General features: G+C 45.2%; 3 protein-coding genes and 2 long non-coding RNA genes across 7 annotated transcripts in view; 2 read left to right on the top strand and 3 right to left on the bottom strand.

Moving 5' to 3' along the window:
- The window catches only part of SEC22C (SEC22 homolog C, vesicle trafficking protein), a 32,898-nt gene extending 29,889 nt beyond the window's left edge, over positions 1–3,009 (bottom strand). The window contains exon 1 of one of the 2 annotated variants that reach the window (XM_043595643.1): positions 2,487–3,009. The gene's annotated coding sequence lies outside the window, so the exon portion shown is untranslated. Of the gene's footprint in view, positions 1–2,137; positions 2,296–2,486 lie in introns of those variants that run through there. The other variant, XM_043595642.1, reaches the window with a different exon arrangement.
- Positions 3,010–3,016: 7 nt separating this feature from the next.
- Positions 3,017–7,503, bottom strand: LOC122492109. 2 transcript variants are annotated; one of them, XR_006299543.1, is made up of 4 exons: positions 7,391–7,503; positions 5,757–5,863; positions 4,881–4,986; positions 3,017–3,714 (listed from the first exon to the last, which is right to left on the bottom strand). It is a non-coding gene; the product is annotated as an uncharacterized LOC122492109 (long non-coding RNA). The 2 variants fall into 2 exon arrangements; XR_006299544.1 differs by lacking the exon at positions 7,391–7,503 and adding an exon at positions 6,999–7,214 and having other exon boundaries at positions 3,018–3,714.
- Positions 7,221–14,258, top strand: SS18L2 (SS18 like 2). The gene is made up of 4 exons (XM_043595644.1): positions 7,221–7,572; positions 7,839–7,915; positions 9,736–9,857; positions 13,749–14,258. Exons 1-3 carry the CDS (start codon positions 7,504–7,506, stop codon positions 9,821–9,823), a joined length of 234 nt encoding a protein of 77 aa, XP_043451579.1. The 5' UTR covers positions 7,221–7,503; the 3' UTR covers positions 9,824–9,857; positions 13,749–14,258.
- Positions 12,846–22,484, bottom strand: LOC122492108. Its single transcript, XR_006299542.1, has 3 exons — positions 22,035–22,484; positions 16,108–16,170; positions 12,846–13,940 (listed from the first exon to the last, which is right to left on the bottom strand). It is a non-coding gene; the product is annotated as an uncharacterized LOC122492108 (long non-coding RNA).
- A 47-nt stretch (positions 22,485–22,531) lies between these two features.
- The window catches only part of NKTR (natural killer cell triggering receptor), a 60,205-nt gene continuing 59,929 nt past the window's right edge, over positions 22,532–22,807 (top strand). Inside the window, 1 exon segment of the mRNA XM_043595639.1 lies at positions 22,532–22,667. The gene's annotated coding sequence lies outside the window, so the exon portion shown is untranslated.

The raw sequence follows: 22,807 nt of genomic DNA, 5'->3' as shown, positions 1-22,807 counted from the left end.
AGACTGGCTTCCTAACCTAACACCATGCCTGGCACACATGAGAAGCCTTCAGTAAAAACTGTTAAGCAAACGAATGAATGACCTAACAGCTGCCTTATTTTTGCCCACTGAAACAAGAAATGTGGGTTTTCAGATCTTGTCATATCCTAATCTATATTTTGAACACTTTTCCACAATAAATTTCTACTTGGAGAGAAAAAGACAGATGGAATTTTTCTGAAGTAGAAACTGAATTAGTAATCAAATATACATACCCAAGTCACTGCTACCACGCTTTATAAAAATTACATTTTAATCTGCCTCCCCCATTTCCTAAATCCTCTTCTCAGCATCTATTTATAAACTGCTCGTGTCATAGATTATCCCTACTCTACCAGCAAAGACTTTGTCCTTAGCTGGAGGCCACCCTTGCTTGTTCCCATTGTTTTTTTTTTCCTCACCCTTAGCCCACCCCCAAATCCGTACCACATATGCTCCTCCCCCTCCTCCTCCAAAAAAGAGGGAAAGAAAAAGCATGAGAGAAGAACAGCATTAAATGACCAGACCATGACCAAGCCTTGCAAAACAGTAATGCAAACAAACAACGAATTTCATTGGGCACACAAATACTCAAACACAAGTCTTCGCCATGAGGCATATTACCCACTCCTCAAATACACAATACAGAAAACAAAACTGGGTTAGTCACCCTTATTGAATTCATCTTCAACTTGAGAACCGGTAACCTAATGTGTAGATCACTCAGGATCCTCTGTTCCATGTCTCTTGGGGATGGTGTGGGGATAGGGAGGGTACACATAACTCTGAAATGAGTTAAAAAGAGTAGGGGACTGAACTTGATAGCGACTAACATTACGTGCGAGGCACTGTGCTAGGAACTTTTAAACTGATAATGTTATTTACTGTTCAAGACTATCTATGAGGTAGGCATGATCTACACTGGACAGGTAGGAAAACTAAGACATAAGCGAGAGAGCCAGGTTTCAAACCCAAACTTCCTTACTGAAAACATCTGAAAGCCTATGCAATCTTTTCAATACACTCTGCCTCTCTAAATCCAATTTTGGGGATCACGGCTACCCTATTTCTATTTTCTTTCTCCTAGAGCATTACTACTCAACTAATCAAAGACCTGTTAATAGAAGAAGCAGAGGCCTAGAGTCACACTTGTTACAATTACTCCTTACTTGCTGTGTTACTTTGAATAAGCCAATTTTCCTCTCTGACCCTCAATCACCTTTTGGATGCAGCTTGTTTCTGAGGCTCTTTCTGAGAATAAAACTTTCGGACTCCAAGATGTCTTCTGTGTTGTAAAGACAAGCAGAGCTATAACCGCATTGTCTACAATGTATTTTCCAGAGCAAACTCTATTATATCGATTTAATTCTATTTACCAATATGAAACCACCTTCAATTATTTACATTTTAATTTTACTAAAATAACCTTTATCGGGATTAATTCCTTTGTAAAATTTAATTAAGATTTACCCTATCCATTGGTCTGAGCTTTACTGTTTTGTTCTGACCATGTAACAAATGTCACCAAATACTTTTCGCCACTAGGAATAATTCTTTTGTGGTTTTGATTTCTAAAAACCTCATTTTTCCCAGAGTGCTTTATCCTTCTGTCTCTGGAGGTCTAGAGGTAAGCCTGTAATGGACACAAATGTACATCACCTCCTACATCTAATGTTCGGAAAAGCTGGTCCAGTGCACCCAGTATTTGGTAAACCAAGTCGTATAATTTCGGCATGGTAAGGGAAGTTTGCTATTAAAATTAAACAGTACTCAGACCAGGGCTTCGTGGATAATCAAGGATAATCAAGGAAATCGTCCCCTCTCTCATTTGGACACACCCCTTCTCTTCCCACTGGGAGCAGCGCTCCACGCGCATCAGTCAGTTTAGGGTTCCAGCAGGCGCGCCCCGGTTGTCCCCGAGTCCAGAGAGCCGCCCGGGGAAGAAAGGGAGACAGGCGACTCGGGGAAGACCCACGCAACCGGGTGGGGCTAAGTCGGGCCTGAGGGCGGGGCGGGCCCGGGGGCCGCCTCCACCTCCAGGCCCGCCCTGCGCCACACCCGACCCCGCCTGCCTTCCGCTAACGGGCCGCGGCACCCGACTCCGCCCGCCAGCCCTCACCTCGCCCCGACGGCGGCCTCCGGGAGTCGGCGCCCGCCCGTCGCGCCGCCTCACCGCCGTACCACCCGCCGCCTCCTCTGCAACCTCAGCCCACCGGGCGGACCCGGCCCAGGTCACTGGCGGCCCAGGCGCAGGTAGGCGATGGTGCGCATGCCCGAATCTTGAATCCCTATTTGCAGCTGCTAAGCGACACCCGCACCCGAACCGGCCAATCCTGGAGTGGCTTCCCCGCCCAGTCCCGGAGGAGTCCCGAATTAGCTAGTTCTTAAAGGGCTGCCACCCAAAGGCACAGGGGGAGTGGCAGGGGCGCGCGCTCCTCCCAGCTTTCTTCCCATCTGCTGGCTCTCACCCGCTTGGGTTTGACGTCCAAGCGTGTAATTCCCACGTCCGGAGGTGCGAGGAAACTTCTGGGTCTAAGCTCGATTCCTCCTGGGGTAGAGTACAGAACTGACGTGCCGAGACAGGGAGGTTCTGCGTAAGCCCGCGACACGCCCCCGCTGTGGGTTCTGCCGTCTGCGCAGCTGGGCGGGAAGTCCGAGATAGGCAAACCAAAGAGCACAGCCTCCTGCCAGCCTGGATGAGGTGCTAAAGTCCGACCCTGGAGGGACACACCCCAGTCTGGGGGTGGAGGCACTCACAGGTGTCACACGGATGGATGGTCCAATGCAGGGAAGCGGAACTCGTCCATTTATTTTTCGCCCAACACATTTTGAGCACCTGCTGTGTGCCGGGCACTAGGCCTGGCGGTGGGGACACAGTGAGGAACTCCTGACACTAAACACTATGTTAAGAGAAGGCAAAGCGAAAGCACTCATCAATTAAACAATTACACAACATGTGTTGAAATACAAACTGAGATGTGTGCTCTTCCGAGAGGAACAAGGTTTTTGAGAGAAGTTACAGGAGCTTCTGGTCTGAACTTGGGAGTCCGAGGAGGCTTCCTTGAGAACGTGACACTATAGCTGACTGGTTGCTCACTAGGCAAAGGGGAAAAAAAGAGTGTTTCAGACAGAGGGCGGTTTGTGTATAAAGAACAAGAAGGCGGCAGGGCTCCTTTAGACGGATGAAAAGAAAGGTGGTGCATGAGGAGCTAGTGTTTAACAGGCACAGAATTACAGCTGGAGAATATGAAAAAGTTCTGGAAATGAATGGTGGTGATAGCTGCACAATAATGTAAATTTTTAAATGTCACAGAACATTTAAAAATGGCTAAGATGGTACATTTTAAGTTATGCATATTTTGCCACACCAAAAAAAAAAAAAAGACAAGAAAAGGAACTGAGAGTTTAGAGAGTAAGGAATAGGGTGAGAGCCACTAGAGAGAATAGAAGAGCTAAGACCAGGTAAGACCTTTGTAGGCCATGCTAGAAAGTTTAGGACAGTGGGAAACTGATAAAATTTATCTTGTGTAAAATCACTTTGGCTGCTGAAGTTAAGATCAAAATGAAAAAGGCTCACAGAAGCCCTGGTAGGACCAGCTGGGAAGCCAATGCAGTCATCTGGGCAAAAGACGATGAAGCTGGAGCTCGCTTAGACTTGGACTGGAGCGATGGTGAAGAGGAGGAGAACTGGACAGTCTGCAGAGACATGTAGGAACAAAATCAACAAGACGTGGTGACGAATTGGATGTGGAAGAGTAACAAAGTGGCTTCAAGGATAATGCCACTGTTCAGCCTTGAGTGAATGTGTAGATAGTGGAGGGGTTTCTAGATACAGAGAAACTGGAAGAGGATCTGATTTTGGAAAGAAAAATGATCTCTAGTTCTATCTCAGACAAGTTGAATTTGAGGTAGCCTAGAGACTTCTGGTCCAGATGTCAATGTAGGCAGTTGAATGTACAGGTACAGGTCTGGGCTAGACATCAACTTTTGAAAGTCATCACCACATGGGTAGAAACTGAAGCAGGCCTTACATAGCCAGAGAAAAATTACAAAATGAAAACAGATGACCTCCAGGGATCCCCACCTCCTGGTATTCACACTCTTGCGTGGTCTCCTCCACGTTGAGTCAGGGTTGGCCTGTGTGACAAGTGATCATGAGGCTAGGTCATAAAAGGCACAAAAGATAACAGCAATGAGATTTGATTGGTAACAGAGATTGAAACCTCCTCACTGAATGTGAGGGAACCACTGGGATTCCCTCTCCAAGTGTATTCGCAGGTGAATGAAGACCTGTTCTTGTCACCACAGGTCATGAAGACAAAACTCTGGCTTAAATGGGGAAGGAAAAATTGGTGCCAGACCCACAAAAACCAAGAGTTTTTGAATGTGGAGCCTCAGGCTCTCAAAACCTGCTATGTGAGTGCTTTATAATAGGGCTTTGTGCTCTCTGACGGGTGCAGATAGAGTGGCTCAGGCACCATAGTGGATTGGGCTACAGGGGTAAGATGTGGTGTCTGCAGTCCTAGCCCTCCTCTCCAATCATTGGTCATTTTGACTCCAGGCTCCAGAGATTTTCTTTTCCAGCCTTCTTCATTCCTCTACTTCCAGGCTTACACCCTAGGTTGCTGTATCACCACAGAAGAAGAGCTCCACCTCTGAAGTTGTAAACGCAGACACCTGATCTCTGACTGTCCCTTGGCTGTTCTCAGAATTCTGCCCACTGTTGCCTGGCCTGCGGAAGCCTCTACTTGTCCTTCTACTTTGTTGTATGTATCACCTTTCTCCATCCACTTTATTTCCTTCTCCATCCACTGAAAGTGCAGGGTTTATCATTTCCATCACATTCTTCCCAATATGCTCACCTCCATTGTGCAGTTTTTCTTCTGTCACATCTGCCTGGGAGCACTCCAACTCAGGAAAAAAATCCAATCTTCTGGCTTCTCTAAATAAGCCCCTGAGCTGGAAGTGCTGCTGGAAAAAAAAAAATCGCACAACCATACAGATCAGTGCTATGTATGTACCTCGCCAGCCTCCACCAGGTCCTCAACACTGCCCGGCAGTCCCATGTTTGCTGGGTTGGCTCTGTCTCCAGCTCTCCCCAACACCAACCTCAAAATCTCCTGCGTGCTCCCCAGATCTACCACTCTTCAAGATCCCCCTAGCCTCCCAGGTGCCCCCTTCACCGAGGAAAGAGCAGCCATTAAAGTAATAGCCCTCAGTTCCCACCAACTTCTGTCCCTCTACCACCTTCTTTCCTTTTTCCCCTTTATTGCCAGGTTTCTTGGCAACAGTGGCCTGCTCTAAAGACTCCATTTGCTTCATCTTTCCTGTATTTCATAGTCCCTGGAAATTCTCACTTCTGCCTCACCACAGCACTGAAACCTCCTTCATTAAAGACATTCAAGTTCTAGTCTTTACCTGGCTTGACCTTTCAACAGCATTTGTCATTGCTGTCCTGTCTTGCTTCCTCAGTCACTCTTATTTTTATATGACCCCCCCCCCACCTGATTTCCTCTTATATCTCTAGTCTCCCCACCCCTCCCCCATGCTCCTCTGTAGCCTCTTTTCCTTGGCCATGAGAGAAACCAAGTCACTCTCCTTGGGCAGTCTTATCCACTGCATGGTTCCATTTCCACAAGTGATGCCCCTCAAAGCTTATATCGCCAGCCCAGCCCTTGACCCTGAGTTCCAGACCCAAAGAGCCAGCCATAGACTTCTACATCTCCGTCTGACATCACCTTGCATGCACGTGTCCACGGCTGAATTGATCACTCTCTCACTTCCAGTCCAACTTCTCCTTCACTGTCCCCTGTCTCCAAAAATGGCATCACCAGTCTCTCAGTTGCTGAAACCAAGACACCAGAAGTCATCCCTAATTACTCCTTCTCCCTCCCTCCTCCATTAATTCACTAAGACCTGGCAAGTCTATTCCGAATGTCTTTCAAATGCACACATTTTTTTCACTCCTCCACCGTTTCCGGCCTGCACACCTGCAGCAAGTAGCCTTCTCTGTAGTTGTTTGTTTGCTTGTTTTTTAAGGAAAACTCTAAAATGCATCTCTGACTTCACTTCTTTTTTGCCTAAAACTGTCTATAGCTTCCATGGTTCCTAGGAGAAAGTCCAGACTCTGGGTACCAGTCACCTGGGTAACCTCTACTACCTCTTCATATTGAGACATCTGTCTGTTTTCTGTGGAGCCTTTGGGGACTTTTCCCAGGGAGAGAGCCTTGCTGGGGTTAATAGTACAGGCTTGGGAACCAGGAAGCCCTGAAGTCCTGGTCCAGTTCAGGTATGTTGCCCCACTTTTCTCACTGGGTTTTACTCCTCTGTGAAATGGAATGAAAGCTGCCTCCTCACAGGGTTGACTAAGGGAATTGTGGAGGGAGAGCCCAGCAAAGTAGATGAGCCTGCTCTGGATCAGGGCCACTACTCAGGGAAATGAAGCTCTATGAGGCAGAATTGCCCCCCCCCCCACCCTCCCAGATCCCTTTTGAGTAAAGGCTTCGAAGATCTTCCTCCTATATGATGTGGCTGCTGTTCACCCTGTGCTGCAGGGAAATCCAGCCTTGTTCCCATGTCCGTAATGGATGGGTTGAACCAGAGAGAAGACAACGACTTCAGAGTGTCAGCGGTTGCCAGCAGTAACTATGTGGCCCAGGAGGGTAGGACCAGCTTCCTTCTTTTATCTTGCAGCAAGCCACCTCTGCAGTATGGTGCATAGGCAGTATGGAGTAGTAAGTTAAGAACGAGGGCTCTAAAGCCATACTACCCGTGTACAGATATTGGCTCTGCCCTTAGTGGCTGTGAGATCTTGGGCAGGTTTCTTAACCTATTTTCTCATCTGTAAAATGGAGAAAATAACAGTTCTTTTTAGGGCCGTAAACCTAGTGAGCTTTATTACTACCCAAAGGAAAAATAGGTGTAGATACAAGTTTCTTCCTCAGCAAAGAATAAAGCTAACAGCAGTGTTTTCCTACTACCTGCAGGGTTTGGCTTGGCAGGAGGCAGTGGCCAGGGTTCACGTTCCAGACGCGTATCTGGAGGCACCAGAGTGATGTCGAAATAGGGAGGAGTGGACTTGGAGCCAGATATCTGGGTTCCAGCCACAATACCCGTGTGGCCCAACGCAAGGTGCTCCTGCAGATAGACTACCCAGCGCCTAAAAGGCGAGGAGCTGACGCCCGGCCCCGCCCCCGAGGTTAGCTCTCCAGACTGCGCAAATGCAATCGAGCGCCTACAGCGCTGAGCCCCCAGGGGGCGGGACCGAGGCTGACGCTCTGACCATCGCTCTTGCGCGCCCAATCACAAATGACGTTCCGTCTCTTCCCAGTCACCGGGAGGACCCAATCAACGTCGAGAGTGTAGGCCCCACCTAACATGGGTCCCTGCTTCAGTAATAGTGCGCCTGGGGCTGCCGGTTGGCTCCGGTTTAGATGCACGGGGGTCCTCAGGGCCTGAGACCGGGTTCCAACCTGGCTTCTCGGGATGTCGGTGGCCTTCGTACCGGACTGGCTGAAAGGCAAGGCGGAAGTTAATCAGGAGACGATCCAGCGGGTGAGCGCTAACGAGGGCGGAGAGAAGTTCCTTGGTTGAGATCTTGAAAGGGTTCGGGTTCGGGAAGCTTCCTAGAGTGAGCAGCATCCCAGTTGAGGCTTGTGGTGGGTTTGCGTAGGGGGTCGGCTTGCAGCGGTGTGGCGTGAGACCGGAACGAAGCCGGCAAGAACACTGGGGCAGTACAACCCCGCAATGAAGAGACTAGGGGGTAGTGTGCCTGGCCGTCCCGATGACGCACTGCGCTGACCCTTTCTCTGGTCTTTCAGCTCCTGGAGGAGAATGACCAGCTCATCCGCTGTATCGTGGAGTATCAGAACAAAGGCCGGGCGAATGAGTGCGTCCAGTAAGTACCCGCCCCTCCTCCCAACTTTTGGGAGGAGGATAAACCAGTGTGGTGATACAGCAAGCTGACCTGAACTAGGAGTCTTGGGTGACTGATCCCCTATGAGGCTCAGAGGTTACTTACCTGCTCCAAACCACACAGACAGCACATTGTGAAGCCTGGAGTCAGATGTGGCACCCTCTTTGAATTTGAATTATGCTCACTGCAAACTTCCTTCAGGTAGACATGTCAGTTGATGACAACAGGGGTGGGGAGAAGATCACGTGGAAAACTAGTCTCTGGAGATGAGCGCTGTGGCCCCTTGCTCATCATGGATCCTCAGCTCATCCTTTTTCTGAGGGGGTCAGACCATTTGACTGTTAAGTTAGTTCCCTTTCATTTTCTAACTCACAGTCTGTAATGCACACAAGGACCATAAAAGACTTACAAGTTAAGCCAAACGCACATTCAGCACAGTAATTGAATGTGTTTTCTAGTTATATACCAAAATGAGAGAAAACAGTCTTTCTAAATGTAGTCCATGAATTATGCTCCATTTATTATTACATTATTTCATTCTTACTGAAGACATGTTTAAGAAAGGCATGCTTTTCCCACCCCCTAAAAAAATCACCCACAATCCCTCACTGAATAGCTCAATGGAATAGTAGAGGTATCTTTGTGTAAGTCTTTGCATTTGATTCTGGCATCTGACAATTTGCTTTTTTACAGTTTATAGTAAACTCTCATTTTTCTATATAGAAGTTGCAAAACGTTCCATTTGGTGTAGCGATTCTCAACCTATGCATAAGAAAGTTATCAAAATTTCCTGGTGGGCTTTTTCACATTGCATAGGCCATGCTTCCTGCCCTCCTAGTCTGGTTTGCCTTCCTGGGTAGAGAACTCTGTCACCTGATTGAGAATCACTACTATAGTAAGCTCACATTGATCCTTTGAAGTGCTTTGTCCCTTTAAGTTTGTTCAACAGACATTCTATAAGTACTACTGAGTACCAGACACTGTTTCAGCTACTGGGGAATCAGTACCAAAACCAGCTTTGCTTTTTACCAAATCAGGTACCTTGTCTGCTCTTACAGAGTTTACATTCTAGACTCCAGAAGCTGGAAGGAGGAAATCATACAATTAGGCACATAGTAGTAAGTGCTTTGAATAAGAATAAACCAGGGTAAGTGAGGGAGAAGGGATGCCATTTTACACAGGGTATATCTGATGCGACATTTGAGCAGACACCAGAGGTGAGGGAGCCAGCTATATAGATTTGTGAGGCAGAGTCAGCATCAGGTGGAAAAGCCCCCTAGGCTTCAAATCACAGCAAGGAGGACGCTGCAGCCAGAACTCAGTGAGCAAAGGGAAAGTGGTAGGAGCTGAGATCAGAGACGTAACTGGAGGCCCCAATCTTATAGCCTTGCAGGCCATCAGAAGGGCTGGAAGAGCTCAGCTTTACTCAGAATGAGATGGGAGCTTTTGGAGGGTTTTAATCAGAGGTATTGCAAGTCTTGACTTATACTGTACAATGATCCCTTAGGTTGCTACTTAGGAGTCAAAGGTAGAGCAGGGAGACCAGTTATGAGACTGGTCCGATACAATAGCCTAGGCAAGAAGGGGAGTGGTTTGGCCCAGAGAGGTAGCCATGGAAGTATAAGTGCAAACAGGTAAGAAGCTGGATATATTTTCCTTGGTGTTAAATAAGGAGGTTGATGATACTAAATCATCTAAACAATAGATGAGCCATTCCACTAGGGTGGGTAAATTCCTTTCCAGTGTCTTGTTAGTGTTCAGTAAAAGCAAGCCTCTGATTTTTGCCCGTTTTTTACCCATAGGTACCAGCATGTGTTACACAGAAATCTCATTTATTTGGCTACCATCGCAGATGCCAACCCCACCAGCCCTTCAAAACCAATGGAATAATCTTTCAGCTGGCTCTCATAAGGAGTAATTGAGGGTAACCCATTTCCTATGAAGTAGAGATAGGATCTTTACCAACTCAACTGCTTGAAACATGAATGAAACCTCTGTGACTCTTTTAAAAATGTGAAAAGGTGAAGAAAGCTACTAAATTAACTGTATTTGCAGCGTAAATACTTATTTTAATAATTAAGCAGATTAAGTTGACTCCAGATGTCCTCTTTCCTGTTTGGATGTTTCGATAACAAAGATATCATGGGCATCTTCAATTCAACCTTTTCAGTTTCAGCCTGAAGAGGAAACTGAATAGATGTTGGGCAATCAACAGGAATTGGCAAGACTCCTAACTGAGGCCCTGCCGAATGGATGTGTAACTGTGTGCTCCCTCCTACCAGTTTGTAGTTGTGGACCTGACCATTTTTTTCAGGTTGCTTTGAAATAAAGCTCTCCTTTCCATGAAAGACTCCTATTGAGGTATAGAGGTTTTCATATAATAAGTGTTCCATTTGGTCTTCTGGAAAAACCGTAAGGACTTAAAAATATATGTAACAACGGGACACCTCTGTGGCTCGGTCAGTTAAGCGTCCGACTTTGGCTCAGGTCACGAACTCACAGTTTGTGAGTTCGAGCCCTGCATTGGGCTCTGTGCTGACAGCTCAGAGTCTGGAGCCTGCATGGGATCCTGTGTCTCCCTGTCTGTATCCCTCCCCACCCCTCAACAATGAATACATGTCTTAAAAATATGTATATATGTGACAACACCATTATCATTGCTAACCAAATCAATAGTAATTCTTAATTATTTAATATCATCTAATATCTTTTAAAATACTTTTTTAAAATATCTTTTTCCACCTATCTTTTTAAGGTTCTTGGCTGGGCCTCTATAATAAAAGACAGGTTAACAAAAGAAAAGCATATAAGTTAAGTTTGATGTGACATGGGAGTGCTTCATAAGGAAATGAAGACCCAAAAAACCAGTTAAACCTGAACATTTTTATATTAGATTTGATGAAAAGTAGAAAGTTGTGGAAAACTGTGGGTGGAACAGTAGGGTATGAGTGAAGCGTAGTAAATTAGGGGAACTTAGCATGGCCTTTTCATTCAAAATCTCAGTGTCCCTCCTTTTTAAAAGATAAAGATGCTCCTTTCTTCTGGGTATAAGAGGGCACTTCTCACATGGGGTCTCATGACCTTGCTTCTTGGGAGGTCAGAAAATCCTTCCAGCATCTCATTTTTCAGATTCCTTCAGCTTAAAATATTCAGTACAGGGGCGCCTGGGTGGCGCAGTCGGTTAAGCGTCCGACTTCAGCTCAGGTCACGATCTTGCGGTCCGTGAGTTCGAGCCCCGCGTCGGGCTCTGGGCTGATGGCGCAGAGCCTGGAGCCTGCTTCCGATTCTGTGTCTCCTTCTCTCTCTGCCCCTCCCCCCTTCATGCTCTGTCTCTCTCTGTCTCAAAAATAAATAAACGTTAAAAAAAATTTAAAAAAAAATATTCAGTACACCAAGGTGTCACGCTTTGGAGTAGCATGTCCTGAACTCCATCAATTATCACAAAATGTCTTTTTGTTGACTTGTCTAACTCTGGGTCCAAACAAGATTCATAACACTGCATTTTGTTGACATCCCTTAAATCACTGTAAAAATACTTAGCAGTTCCCCTTCTTGTCTTCATTGCCATTTGTTGGCAAAACTAGGTGATATGCCCTAAAATTAATCATGTTCTGGATTTGCCTAGTTGCATCCCTATGATGTTATTAAATATGTCCCAATATTGCCCACTTTTCCTGTAAACTGGTAGATCTAGAGGCTCATTCAGACTCAGATTCTAGTATTTTTGGCAAGTATACAACATAGGAGGTAAGAGGTACTTGCTTCTGCATTATATCAGGAACGACCTGATTTATCCATCAAGTGCCCAATAGTCTTTGACTTAAATTATGATCTACCTAGCTTTGATCTATTATTTCGTTAGGGATTGCATACCGGTGATTTTCTATTTTATCATCCCTCCTGCCTTTATTAGCTTTGTCCAATAAAGAACTTTCCCTCTTTGAGACTTCTCTGTAAAATGAAGCGAGGAGATTTTCCTAAGTGAACCCAAAATTAAAACCTCCAGTGCCTGGCTCCTTTTGTAGGAGTTAAGGGTTGTAACCTAGAGAGGCCTCATTTTGAGTCCCAACTCTATCATAACCTCTGACCGCTGCTTCCTCACCTATAATACGATGATAATGAAAGTAGTATCTGCCTCCTGAGGTTGTAAGATTGAGGTAATGTGGTTGAGAGCTGGGCACATAGTAAACACTCAATGTGTGTTGGCTCTGATGTGTTATCTAAGGGCTCTGGCCCTTTCTGGCCCTTCTCTAATCTGGGAAGAAGCCAGTTCTTTGTTTCCTCATTCCCCCATTCTTCCATCCTTAGAGTTCTAGTCCATTAATGAACGACTCCTTCCCCCACTGTTCATGGGGTTGGTGCCCATACTCTATGCGATGTGGTCTGCTCATGGGCCTGATCTGTTTAGCAGATATGGTGGGCACAATGCAATGTTTTTAGTTTTGAATTAGGTGCTAACATTTATTTTTTTTTTTTAATTTTTCTTTTCAACGTTTATTTATTTTTGGGACAGAGAGAGACAGAGCATGAACGGGGGAGGGGCAGAGAGAGAGGGAGACACAGAATCGGAAACAGGCTCCAGGCTCTGAGCCATCAGCCCAGAGCCTGACGCGGGGCTCGAACTCACGGACCGCGAGATAGTGACCTGGCTGAAGTCGGATGCTTAACCGACTGCGCCACCCAGGCGCCCCTTAGGTGCTAACATTTAAAGAGGGTCTCCCAATAAGCCTGAATTTCTAGCAGTGCTGGGCCTGCAGGTCCACATGGCAACCATCAGCTGGAGTTGGATGGCAGTTTCCCCCTTTACTAGGCAGCTTGACCTGTTCACATAGGGCTTGGCTCGAGCTGGAATAAAAATGCTAGCTGATGTTTCAGTTTGGACCTCCCCTAAAACAGAGCCTGAGACAAGGCCTTGGGTGCAGATAGTTTATTTGGGAGGTGATCTCAGGAAACAGGAATAAGGCCATGAGGACGATGAGACAGAGAAGGAAAAGCCGCTAAACAAGTGTGTTATCAAAATTACCGCTATAGGCAATAAAGGCTCAATTCTGGGGCAGGGGTCAGAAGGATGGACCTAAAAGCATACAAGCGTCTCAGACGTGTCTGCCTGAGAGACCCTGGCTGGGGTTGCCTCCAGGGGAGTTAGCTCCTCTGTACTAACAAGCAGCCTTTGTGGCCAAGTGGGCCCTAGATGTCAGAGGAGGAAGAAAGTAAAAAGCTGCATGGCAGCCCCTCCGATGGGCTTCTGCTAGCACAATGTGAGTCTGACCTTGTAGGAACTGTCCACTACTGGCACGGGAGGCAAGGGTCTGTGACAGAGCACTGGAGGTTCCAGTGTATGGGTTCTGAGCAAGCCGGTATGGCCTATGGCAGTTTAGGGTAGCTTCCTGTGTAGTAGGGGGAATAGCCGTAAAGACAAAGTCCAGTTCCCCCTTAGAGGGAAGGAGTTGGTGACCTGCTGTGTTCCCCTCTTTTCGTCTCTTGGAAGGATATGTCAGTCCGCATGTAGACAACTGAATCAGGGCAAATCAGAGGCCTCTGGAAACAGCCAAGTCTGTTTAAGCCACAGTTTACCCGAATTGCCAGAAAATTGCCAGACTCTCCAGAGGGCCCTTTTCTGGAGAGATACACTGGAGAAGTTGGCACAGGCCACTTAGCTGTTATGGTACATGCCCCAGCCCGTCTCTACCAGTCTGCTTCAGAGGGAAGCAACTACCATCCCTCTTAGGGGACCCAGAACTCAATATAGTTGTGAAAGGTGATTTAAAAAGGTAAAGACCAAACCTGACCAGACTGTATTAACTGCTTTTCTCAGAGGATCTCCTGCTTCAAGATTAAGCCTCCACTCTGCCTGTCAGCCCTTTTCCAGCTCTCGGGGTCAAGCTGATCTCCCAAAGCCGATATACGGCCTGGGCCTTTCTCTTGGGTTTCCAAGCCTGCTTCCCAGGATTTGCAACTGTGGCGACTGATGTCATTATCACCTTCTCCCGAGATGAGGATATGGCAGCTAAAACAAAGAGAGCAGATAATTTGAAGTCAGGTTTATTCCACAGAATGTTAAGCTATTTTCTCCCACTTCCTCATGAGGCTTTTTGACATCGCAGTCTGACTTTTGGGGACCGTAAGTAATAATATGGCTAGGGAAGAAATGATGTTCAGTGCTATCTCATATACTCTTGAGCCTCTGTAATAAACATCCATTACTAAAGGTGATCCTGACTATATTTCTTAAGCTGGACACATAGTATCTTCATTTTTGTTGTTACTCTACCTCACACATATATTGTTTTGATTCTATTTTAATAAAAGCGATTTTAAGAAGTTATCTGTTACCTCTTTTCCAAATGAAAATCCCACAGATTCTTCCGGAATCTAGACATTCCATTCAGTCCTGGGACATTTCTTTCCTTCCTAAATCTTTTCATCTTTTAAAAAAATTTTCTAATGTTTATTTATTTTTGAGAGAGAGAGAGAGAGAGAGAGAGAGAGCACTAGCAGAGCAGGGGCAGAGAGAGAGGAGACACAGAAATGGAAGCAGGCTTCAGGCTCTGAGCTGTCAGCACAGAGCCCGACGCAGGGCACGAACTCACAAACTGTGAGATCATGACCTGAGCCAATGTCAGAGACTTAACCAACTGAGCCACCCAGGTGTCCCATCGTAAATCTTTTTAATAAGAGTCTAGGGCCCAAAGGGAAGTTGTTTGTTTTCATTTCTGTTTGTGATAAATTCATTCATAAAAAAAATACTTACTGATCCACTAGTGTGTGCTGAAGGTACTACAGTGAGTAAGCCAGACAATGTCATTGCTCTCATGGAAACTTTATTCTTATATAAAGAAGGCAACACGGTATAAATAACCTGTATTTCTGGGAGAGACAGGCAACAAAATATAAACCATCAAGGAAAGCTTCACATGGCAAGAAGTGCTGTGCAGAGAATTACAACAAGGTAATGTGCTAAAGAGTGTCTGGGTGGCCACTTTAAGTAATGGAGTCAGGAATGACCCAGGGAGGTGACGTTGCAGCTGAGATATGAACAACAAGGAATCTGACACATGACCATCAAGGGACCCAGCAGTGCAGGCAGAAGCAAGAGCTATGCAAAGACTTTTCATTCCAACTGGCTTTTCTTTTCTCTCTCTCTCTTGAGTCCATGTATAGAGCAGTATTCACCTATGTGGTCATCAATTCAATTAGAACGTGAGTTCTCGTTTGGCCAGGCCTGTGCTGGGTTCTCCAGTGAGGAAACTAGAGGAGACAGGGCACTGGGTCGTGCTTTCAGGGAGCTCCCAATAAGCCTGACAAGATAAAAGAGGCCTACACCCAGGCACGGATCAGGGTACTATGCAGGACTGAGGATGCTGAGAAATTGTCCATATATTGAAGCTGCACGGATTCCAAGTGGAAACTAGCAAGTGCTTCTTACAGAAAAAGTCTATGCTTTTCCATTCCTGAGCACCCTTTTGTCTGCAAACAAAAAACTGCCCGTTGTAGCAGAAGCTACCAGCATCCCACGCTCATTTCTTGAACTTTATTTACTCTTTTAATTGTGCTGCAACCAACTCCCAACAGTCCATATCTGTATCTTTATTCCTGAGGACTTTTTTCTAAAACTAGACGGCTGCCTTGCCCAGGCATCGTAGACCAGAAGAACCTGGAGATTACCATGCTGGCAACAGCTTCTCAAGTCAGGACTCTCAGTAGATGGAGTATTAACATCCCAGCTTCCTCACCCCTCCGTAGGGATAATTCCAAGATGTTTCTTGTGTACTAGTTGCCAGAGTTCCTCATCAGGATTAGGTTCTAATCACCCAGTATGGTAGCCGGTTTATTAATAGCACACGCTTTACTGCCTATCTTCTTTGTTTCACTTTTCCATCCTCTGAATGGAGTTTCCTAGGGCCACTTCTTGCACTCAACTTGTACTCAAACCATCATCTCAGAGTCTTCTGAAGGAAATAACCAAGATACCAGTTGTTTAATGCCTTACCCTTGGTAGGTAGACCCAGATGGACTGGCTTAGCAAATATAGCTTCCATTAGCACCAGAGCAGATAATTTTTTACCCAAACCCTGTCTACTTGCAAACATTAGTGTCTAGAAAAAGCATCATTAGGACCAATTTGGAGTTTGCAATCAGAGAACAAGTTGATCAACATAAAGTGAGGAACCTACCTGACAAGAAGTGCTTGTTGTCGTGAGTTTTTCATATCCATTTGATGGGAGCCAAGCTCCCTGCTGAAGAGGACGAAGCATTAGACATTTGTGAAAATACAATCACGCTTTAAAGCAAGTTAGTGACGGGGCGCCTGGGTGGCTCAGTCGGTTGAGTGTCCGGCTTCGGCTCAGGTCATGATCTCACAGTTTGTGAGTTCGAGCCCCCCGTCGGGCTCTGTGCTGACAGCTCAGCCTGGAGCCTGCTTCGAATTCTGTGTCTCCCTCTCTCTCTGCTCCTCCCCTGCTCATGCTCTGTCTCTCTCTCTCCTTCAAAAATAAATAAAAACACTAAAAAAATAAAAAAATAAAGCAAGTTAGTGGCAAAAAAGCCACTTGCCTAAAAGGCCAACGGATGTGTAGTATCCACAATTAAGGTGACTTCTTAGTTTGCAGCCATTGCCTCAGTGGCCATTTCTGTGCTGCCATACCCCTGTGCTTCTCCTGGTAATTGGCGCCACCCAAGCTGATCAGTCACGGTATCTGCCCACTACTGTGACCATCAAGACTGATGCACATATGAACCTCATCAATTCAACAGATCTCTCGCTGGGATTTTTCTCACTGGTGCTGGCAGGAAAAGTGCCTTCCCCTCAGATTTCCAGGCTGTAAGAATATATGCTGGGATCTGCCACAGCCATGTCCCCTGACTCCCGTGGGAAAGCCCATCTGCTCTTGACTAATATCGTGAGAATGTTATTCTCTCAAAATGTCCATTTTTCTGTCAAATGGAAGTCTACTTGTTTCCCACAAAAGAATAAATCTAGGATTTCAAAAAATGTATTTAAAAAATTTCAATATAGATATTGTTATCAAATTCTGGTAATACTTCTTTTGCTATGTTTAGGTCCTAAGGTTACCTCCAGGTTTGATGATTGGCTAGGAGGACTCACAGGACTCAGCATATATACTCGTACCTATAACTTTTTATAGCAAAAGAATACAAAGCAAATCAGCAAAGGGAAAAGGCACATGGGGTGAAACCCAGAGGCAACTAGGTTCAAACGTCCCTTTCCCAGTGGAATCACACAGGCTAAGCTTAATTCCTCCAGGGATGAATCATAACAACATGTGAGAAATGTCTACCAGGGAAGTTCATTAGAGACTGAGTGCCAAAAGTTCTTACTGGGGGCTGGTCACATACGTGTATATCCTCTGCCTAGTACATACCCAGTTTCCAGATCCACAGAAGGAAAACAGGTGTTCAGCAGATTGTTTGCTCAAATAGTTCAGGCATAATAAAGCATTCTAATCATTCAACTGAAGTTTTCAATAAGCATAGGAAATTGATTGCCATTCAAGTTCCCTGATTCCACCCACAGAGCAGCCTTTTAGGCAGGCTTTTCTAAAGATAGCAGTCTTGGGCCTATTAATTCTTTTCTGCACAATTTCCTATTTAAGATGTAGGATAGCCTTTAATTAAAAAATGGTATAAGGAAATAAGGTAGAATTGTATATGTATCTTCTCACTGGATTCCTTTTCTCCCTTTTGTTCACCTTTTTTCTCCTTTCCCTAAATTATAAAAACATAAAAGTTACTTTGGTAGGGATCCCTGTGTATTATAGTGGATATACTTAAGGAATTTAGAGGCAATAGATAACCAGTACACCATACACTGGGATAATCATATGCCTTTTCTTTATTCTGTTAATATGATCAATTATATGAATAGATTTTCTGATCTTGAACCATCTTTGCCTTCCAGAGTTAAAGCCAACTAGGTCAGGAACATTTAGGGGTTTAAATGCTGCTACATTCTATTTCCTAATATTTTATTTGATTTTTATCTTTTTTTTTTATTTTTTTTCAACGTTTTTTTATTTATTTTTGGGACAGAGAGAGACAGAGCATGAACGGGGGAGTGTCAGAGAGAGAGGGAGACACAGAACTGGAAACAGGCTCCAGGCTCCGAGCCATCAGCCCAGAGCCCGACGCGGGGCTCCAACTCAGGGGCCACAAGATCGTGACCCGGCTGAAGTCGGACGCTTAACCGACTGCACCACCCAGGTGCCCCTGATTTTTAAATCTATGTTTATAATGAGATTGGTCTATAACTTTCTTGCCCTGTCTTTGGTATTGGTATAACAAGATAAGTTAGGTAGCTCTCTTTTTCCATTTTCTAAAATACTGTGATTGAGAAAAGATTATTGATCCTTAAGGGTCTGGTAAAATGTGCCTATGAACCAATGTGGAACCTGTGTTTTTCAGAAAGGAAGACTATGTTTGGTCATAATGGTTTTATTATGAGTCATTTCAAAGAAATATAAAAGTAGAGAACATAGCTTGCTCAAAAATCCCCATATACCTCTCACCTAGATACAATTATCAAGATTAAGCCACATTTGTTTCATTCATTATATCTAAAAAACAAAGGACATTTTCTTGCATAACCAAAATGTCATTATCCTTATGTTCATTATTCATTATTAGATGGCTAACAAAATTAAGTGTGTTTCCTTGTTTTCACCTACTATCTAGACCATTATCAAATTTCCCATCTGGCTATGTCAAAATGTCCTACACAGTTGTTTGGAAAGAAATTAGGGGTTACTAATTCAATTTTTTCAATGGTTGCTAGTTTATTTAGGCCTTCTATTTCTTTTGAGTCAATTTTGGCAATTTCTCTTTTCTAGAAAATTATGTTTCATCTAAATTGGGGCGCCTGGGTGGCGCAGTCGGTTAAGCGTCCGACTTCAGCCAGGTCACGATCTCGCGGTCTGTGAGTTCGAGCCCCGCGTCGGGCTCTGGGCTGATGGCTCAGAGCCTGGAGCCTGTTTCCAATTCTGTGTCTCCCTCTCTCTCTGCCCCTTCCCCGTTCATGCTGTGTCTCTCTCTGTCCCAAAAATAAATAAACGTTGAAAAAAAATTAAAAAAAAAAAAAAGAAAATTATGTTTCATCTAAATTTCCCGACCAGCACTCCTGATTAGTTTTGCCAGGGTCCTATCCATTAAAGTGCCAACTGCTGGTGTGATCCCACTGTAAAAGGCTTAAAACTCAGAATCAACACCTGAATATTCCTGCTACTAAGGTTCTCCAAATCAAGCCTGAGTTTGTAAACTCCTTGGATATGAATTTTCTACTCTGGAGGAAGAGGGAGGAGGTATCAGTCCTTTTGGCGCATGCTGGCCCTAGGCCTGCCTTCTCCCAAGAGTTCCTTCGCCTTAACCACAGCCTGAATAGCATACCTTATTGCTCAAATCCTGTGAAATATAATTTTAATTCACAGGACAGAATAAAAGAATTTTGAGCAAGGAGGGAACTTAGAATGTATTTCATCCTGCTTATTTTCCAGATGAAGTCACTGAACTCCAGGATCAAAGTGATTTGCCCCAGATCATTTGATCAGGAGACTTTACTGGAGGAGGAGGGGGGAGGAAGGAGACTTTACTGGAGTGGCAAGATAAAAACGAATTCCAGGAGATTTAATGCATTTTAAATACTCCCCAAATTAAGTACACTACTACATTCCAGAGCCCTAAAGTCTAGTTACATTGAAGTCAGCTGCCCCAAAGCATAGTAATGACAAATTATTCCCCATGGCAATGCTTTTCTTCCTTCCACAAGTCTTTGTATGAAAGTCGGTTTTACCAACCCATTTCATCTCAAAGTAGGCAATGTACATTTCACTTTTTTCCAAACCTATAAATGGTCAGCTGTAACACTGTAAGCAAAATCAGACCCAGGACCACTAACTTCTCAATTCAGCCTAGGTTACAAATGTGAACCCCAGGAGACTGTTGCTTTGATAGAGATGCTGGACTTTTAGAGAGGTGAAAATGGCAACCTGACAGAGACAGCACTTCCACTGTGGTGCAGAAAGTCTCTGTACTTTACAAGGTGGCACAAGTGCAAAAACAAATTAGAAACCACCTGAGTGACCCTGATTAAAAAAAAAAAATTTTTTTTTTTTTTACGTTTCTTTATTTTTGAGAGGCTGAGAAAGACAGAGCATGAGTGGGGGAGGGGCAGAGAGAGAGGGAGACACAGAATCCGAGGCAGGCTCCAGGCTCCAAGCTGTCAGCACAGAGCCTGACGCGGGGCTCGAACCCACGAACCGCGAGATCATGACCTGAGCTGAAGCCAGACGCTCAACCGACGGAGCCACCCAGGCGCCCCATGACCCTGATTTTTAAATTTACTGTAAAGCTACAGTAATCAAAACAGTGTGCCACTTCAGACTCATCAGGATGGTAATTATTAAAACAAAACAACAGCAGAAAATGACAAGTGTTGGGGAGGATGCTGAGAAATCGAAACCTTGTGCATTGCTGATGGGAGTGTAAAATAGTGCAGTTCCTCATAAAAACAGAATCAGCTTAGGACCTAGCCATCCCACTTCTGCGTATGTACCCAAAGGAATTGAAAGTAGGCTCTCAAAGAAATATTTGTACCCTCCTCCCGATAGCCATATTATCACGATAGCCAAAAGGTAGAAGCAACCCAAGTGTCCATCTGCTGGTGAATAAAGGAAATATGGTATACTCACACAATGCGGTTATTATTTAGCCTTAAAAAAAAAAAAAAAAAAAAGAGAAGGAAATCCCGCAATATGTGGTAACAGGGTTGAAACTCGAGAACATTATGCTAAGTGAAACAGGTCAATCACAGAAAGACACATATTGCATGATTCCGCCTGTATGTGGTAACTAAAAGAGTCAAACTTATTCAAAGAATAAAATAGTGGTTGCCAGGGGATGGGAAGAGGGGGAAAGCAGTTGCTATCAAGGGTTACAAAATTTGACCTATGAAAGATGAATAAATTCTAAAAACTTGCTGTACATTTTGTCTATTGGTAACAATACCACATTGTACATTTAAAAATCTGTTAAGAGGGTAGATGTCATGTTAAGTGTTCTTACCATAATAAAGTAAAAAAAAAGAGTGGTTGCCTGAGGCTGGGTAGAGGGGAGAATACAGTTGGATACAGAGTTTCAGTTTTCCAAGATGAAAAATGTTCTGTGGATAGATTGGTGGTAATGATTGCACAACAATGTTAATGTACTTAATGTCTCCAAATTTTACATTTGAGTTAAATGACAATTTTAGGCAGTGTGTATTTTAGTTTTAAATTTTTTTCTTCAATGTTTTTATTTATTTTTGAGACAGAGAGAGACAGAGTATGAGCAGGGGAGGAGCAGAGAGAGAGAGGGAGACACAGAATCCAAAGCAAACTCCAGGCTCTGAGCTGTCAGCACAGAGCCTGACGCGGGGCTCGAACCCACGGACTGTAAGATCATGACCTGAGCCGAAGTCGGATGCTTAACCGACTGAGCCACCCAGGCGCCCCTACAGTTTTAAGAAAATAAAACAAAAACAAAACAGTGTGGCCCGGGCATAAAGATAGGTACATGGAACAGTGTAACAAAGTAACTGCAGAAATAGAATAATAAGTGGTCGCAAAACCAAGGTAATTCAATTGATAAAACGCAGTTTTTTCAACCAAGGTGGTGGGACTACTCTGTTTTCATGGGGGAGGGGGGGTGTCAAATGAACCTCAACCTCTACCTGGCACCACAATGAAAAGTTCCAATAGATCGTATTCTTACACGTAAAAATTAAGACTATAAAACTTCTAGAAGAAAACACAGGAGAAAATCTTCAGGAGCTTGGGGTAAGCAGAGATTTCTTAGCACAGAAAGAGCACAAACCATACGAGAAATTGATCAAGTGCCTTCACTAAAATTAAAAACTGCTTCGCACAACCACCGTCTAAACAACGAAAAGGCCCAGCTGAGGAGAAAACATTCGCAATTATATATGAAAAAAAAGACTTGTACTTAGAACATATACGTCCCACTCGTTTAACAAAACATTTGTACACAGAACTCTCGCATTCAATAAGACGAAAAGGAATAAAAAAAAAAACGGGAATGGTCTTGAACTGACCCTTGACAAAAGAAGTAGAATGGCCACGAACAGAAAACTATTCCGGGGACGCTGGAGCCAAAGAGGGAACGAACGCACATCTCAACCTAAAAGGCTTTTGAAATGAGACAGTCTAACAGGAGGAGAGCGTCTTAACTACTCCTTGCGAAAAGGAAAACAGGCGAACAGATCGGTCGGTTGACTAGACGTCAACGACTTAATTTCTCACTGCTTGCTCACAGGTGTAGACAACACGGAAGCACCGCGACACCGGAAAAAGCGCGGACGCTCACGGCTCCAGAAGGAGGGCGAGAGGAAGTAGAGAGTGCAGGCGTGATCTCAGCTCCCAGATTGGGCGACTGACTCCGGGGCGGGGCAAAAAAGGACCAGCTCAGGTATGGGAGCTTCGGGCCAGAAGCTCCTCTGGAGCCCCCAGACACGCCCACCTGCGCGCGCACCCTTCAGTTAAACACCCCCTTGGAGACAGTGCTCTCGCGGTATTTGTCCCGACTCTCGCGGGGTTTAGCGTGGCACTGGGAGGCCGGGCCCCGGGGAGGGGGTGGTGGTCGGTTAGTGGCGTTGGGCTCCGACCGCCGCGGTGGCATTGCTTTCTCCTCTGCTTACGGGGAGCTGCTCAGGCTGGAGGCTAACCAGGTGAAGAGCTCGCCCGCATGTGTGTGCGCGGTACTTGGGAGTCGGGAGGCCCGGCGCTGGAGGGGACCCCGTCTCAGCCTCCCGTGGTGTCGAGGCAGGCCGGCGCGAGGCGACCGTGGCGCGGGCTCCGCCCCAGCCTC

This window comes from Prionailurus bengalensis, chromosome C2, assembly GCF_016509475.1.
Source record: "Prionailurus bengalensis isolate Pbe53 chromosome C2, Fcat_Pben_1.1_paternal_pri, whole genome shotgun sequence".
In the NCBI taxonomy this organism is placed as follows: Eukaryota; Metazoa; Chordata; class Mammalia; order Carnivora; family Felidae; genus Prionailurus; species Prionailurus bengalensis.
Note: the sequence above shows the minus strand (reverse complement) of the source record. Positions and strands in the feature narration are given on the sequence as shown.

Excerpts from the sequence above, each read along its gene's own strand:
- SS18L2 (XM_043595644.1), top strand. The coding sequence starts at position 7,504 with ATGTCGGTGGCCTTCGTACCGGACTGGCTGAAAGGCAAGGCGGAAGTT. Across the intron at positions 7,573-7,838 it reads ATCAGGAGACGATCCAGCGG|CTCCTGGAGGAGAATGACCA; the intron begins GTGAGCGCTAAC and ends CTGGTCTTTCAG. Across the intron at positions 7,916-9,735 it reads CGGGCGAATGAGTGCGTCCA|GTACCAGCATGTGTTACACA; the intron begins GTAAGTACCCGC and ends TTTTACCCATAG.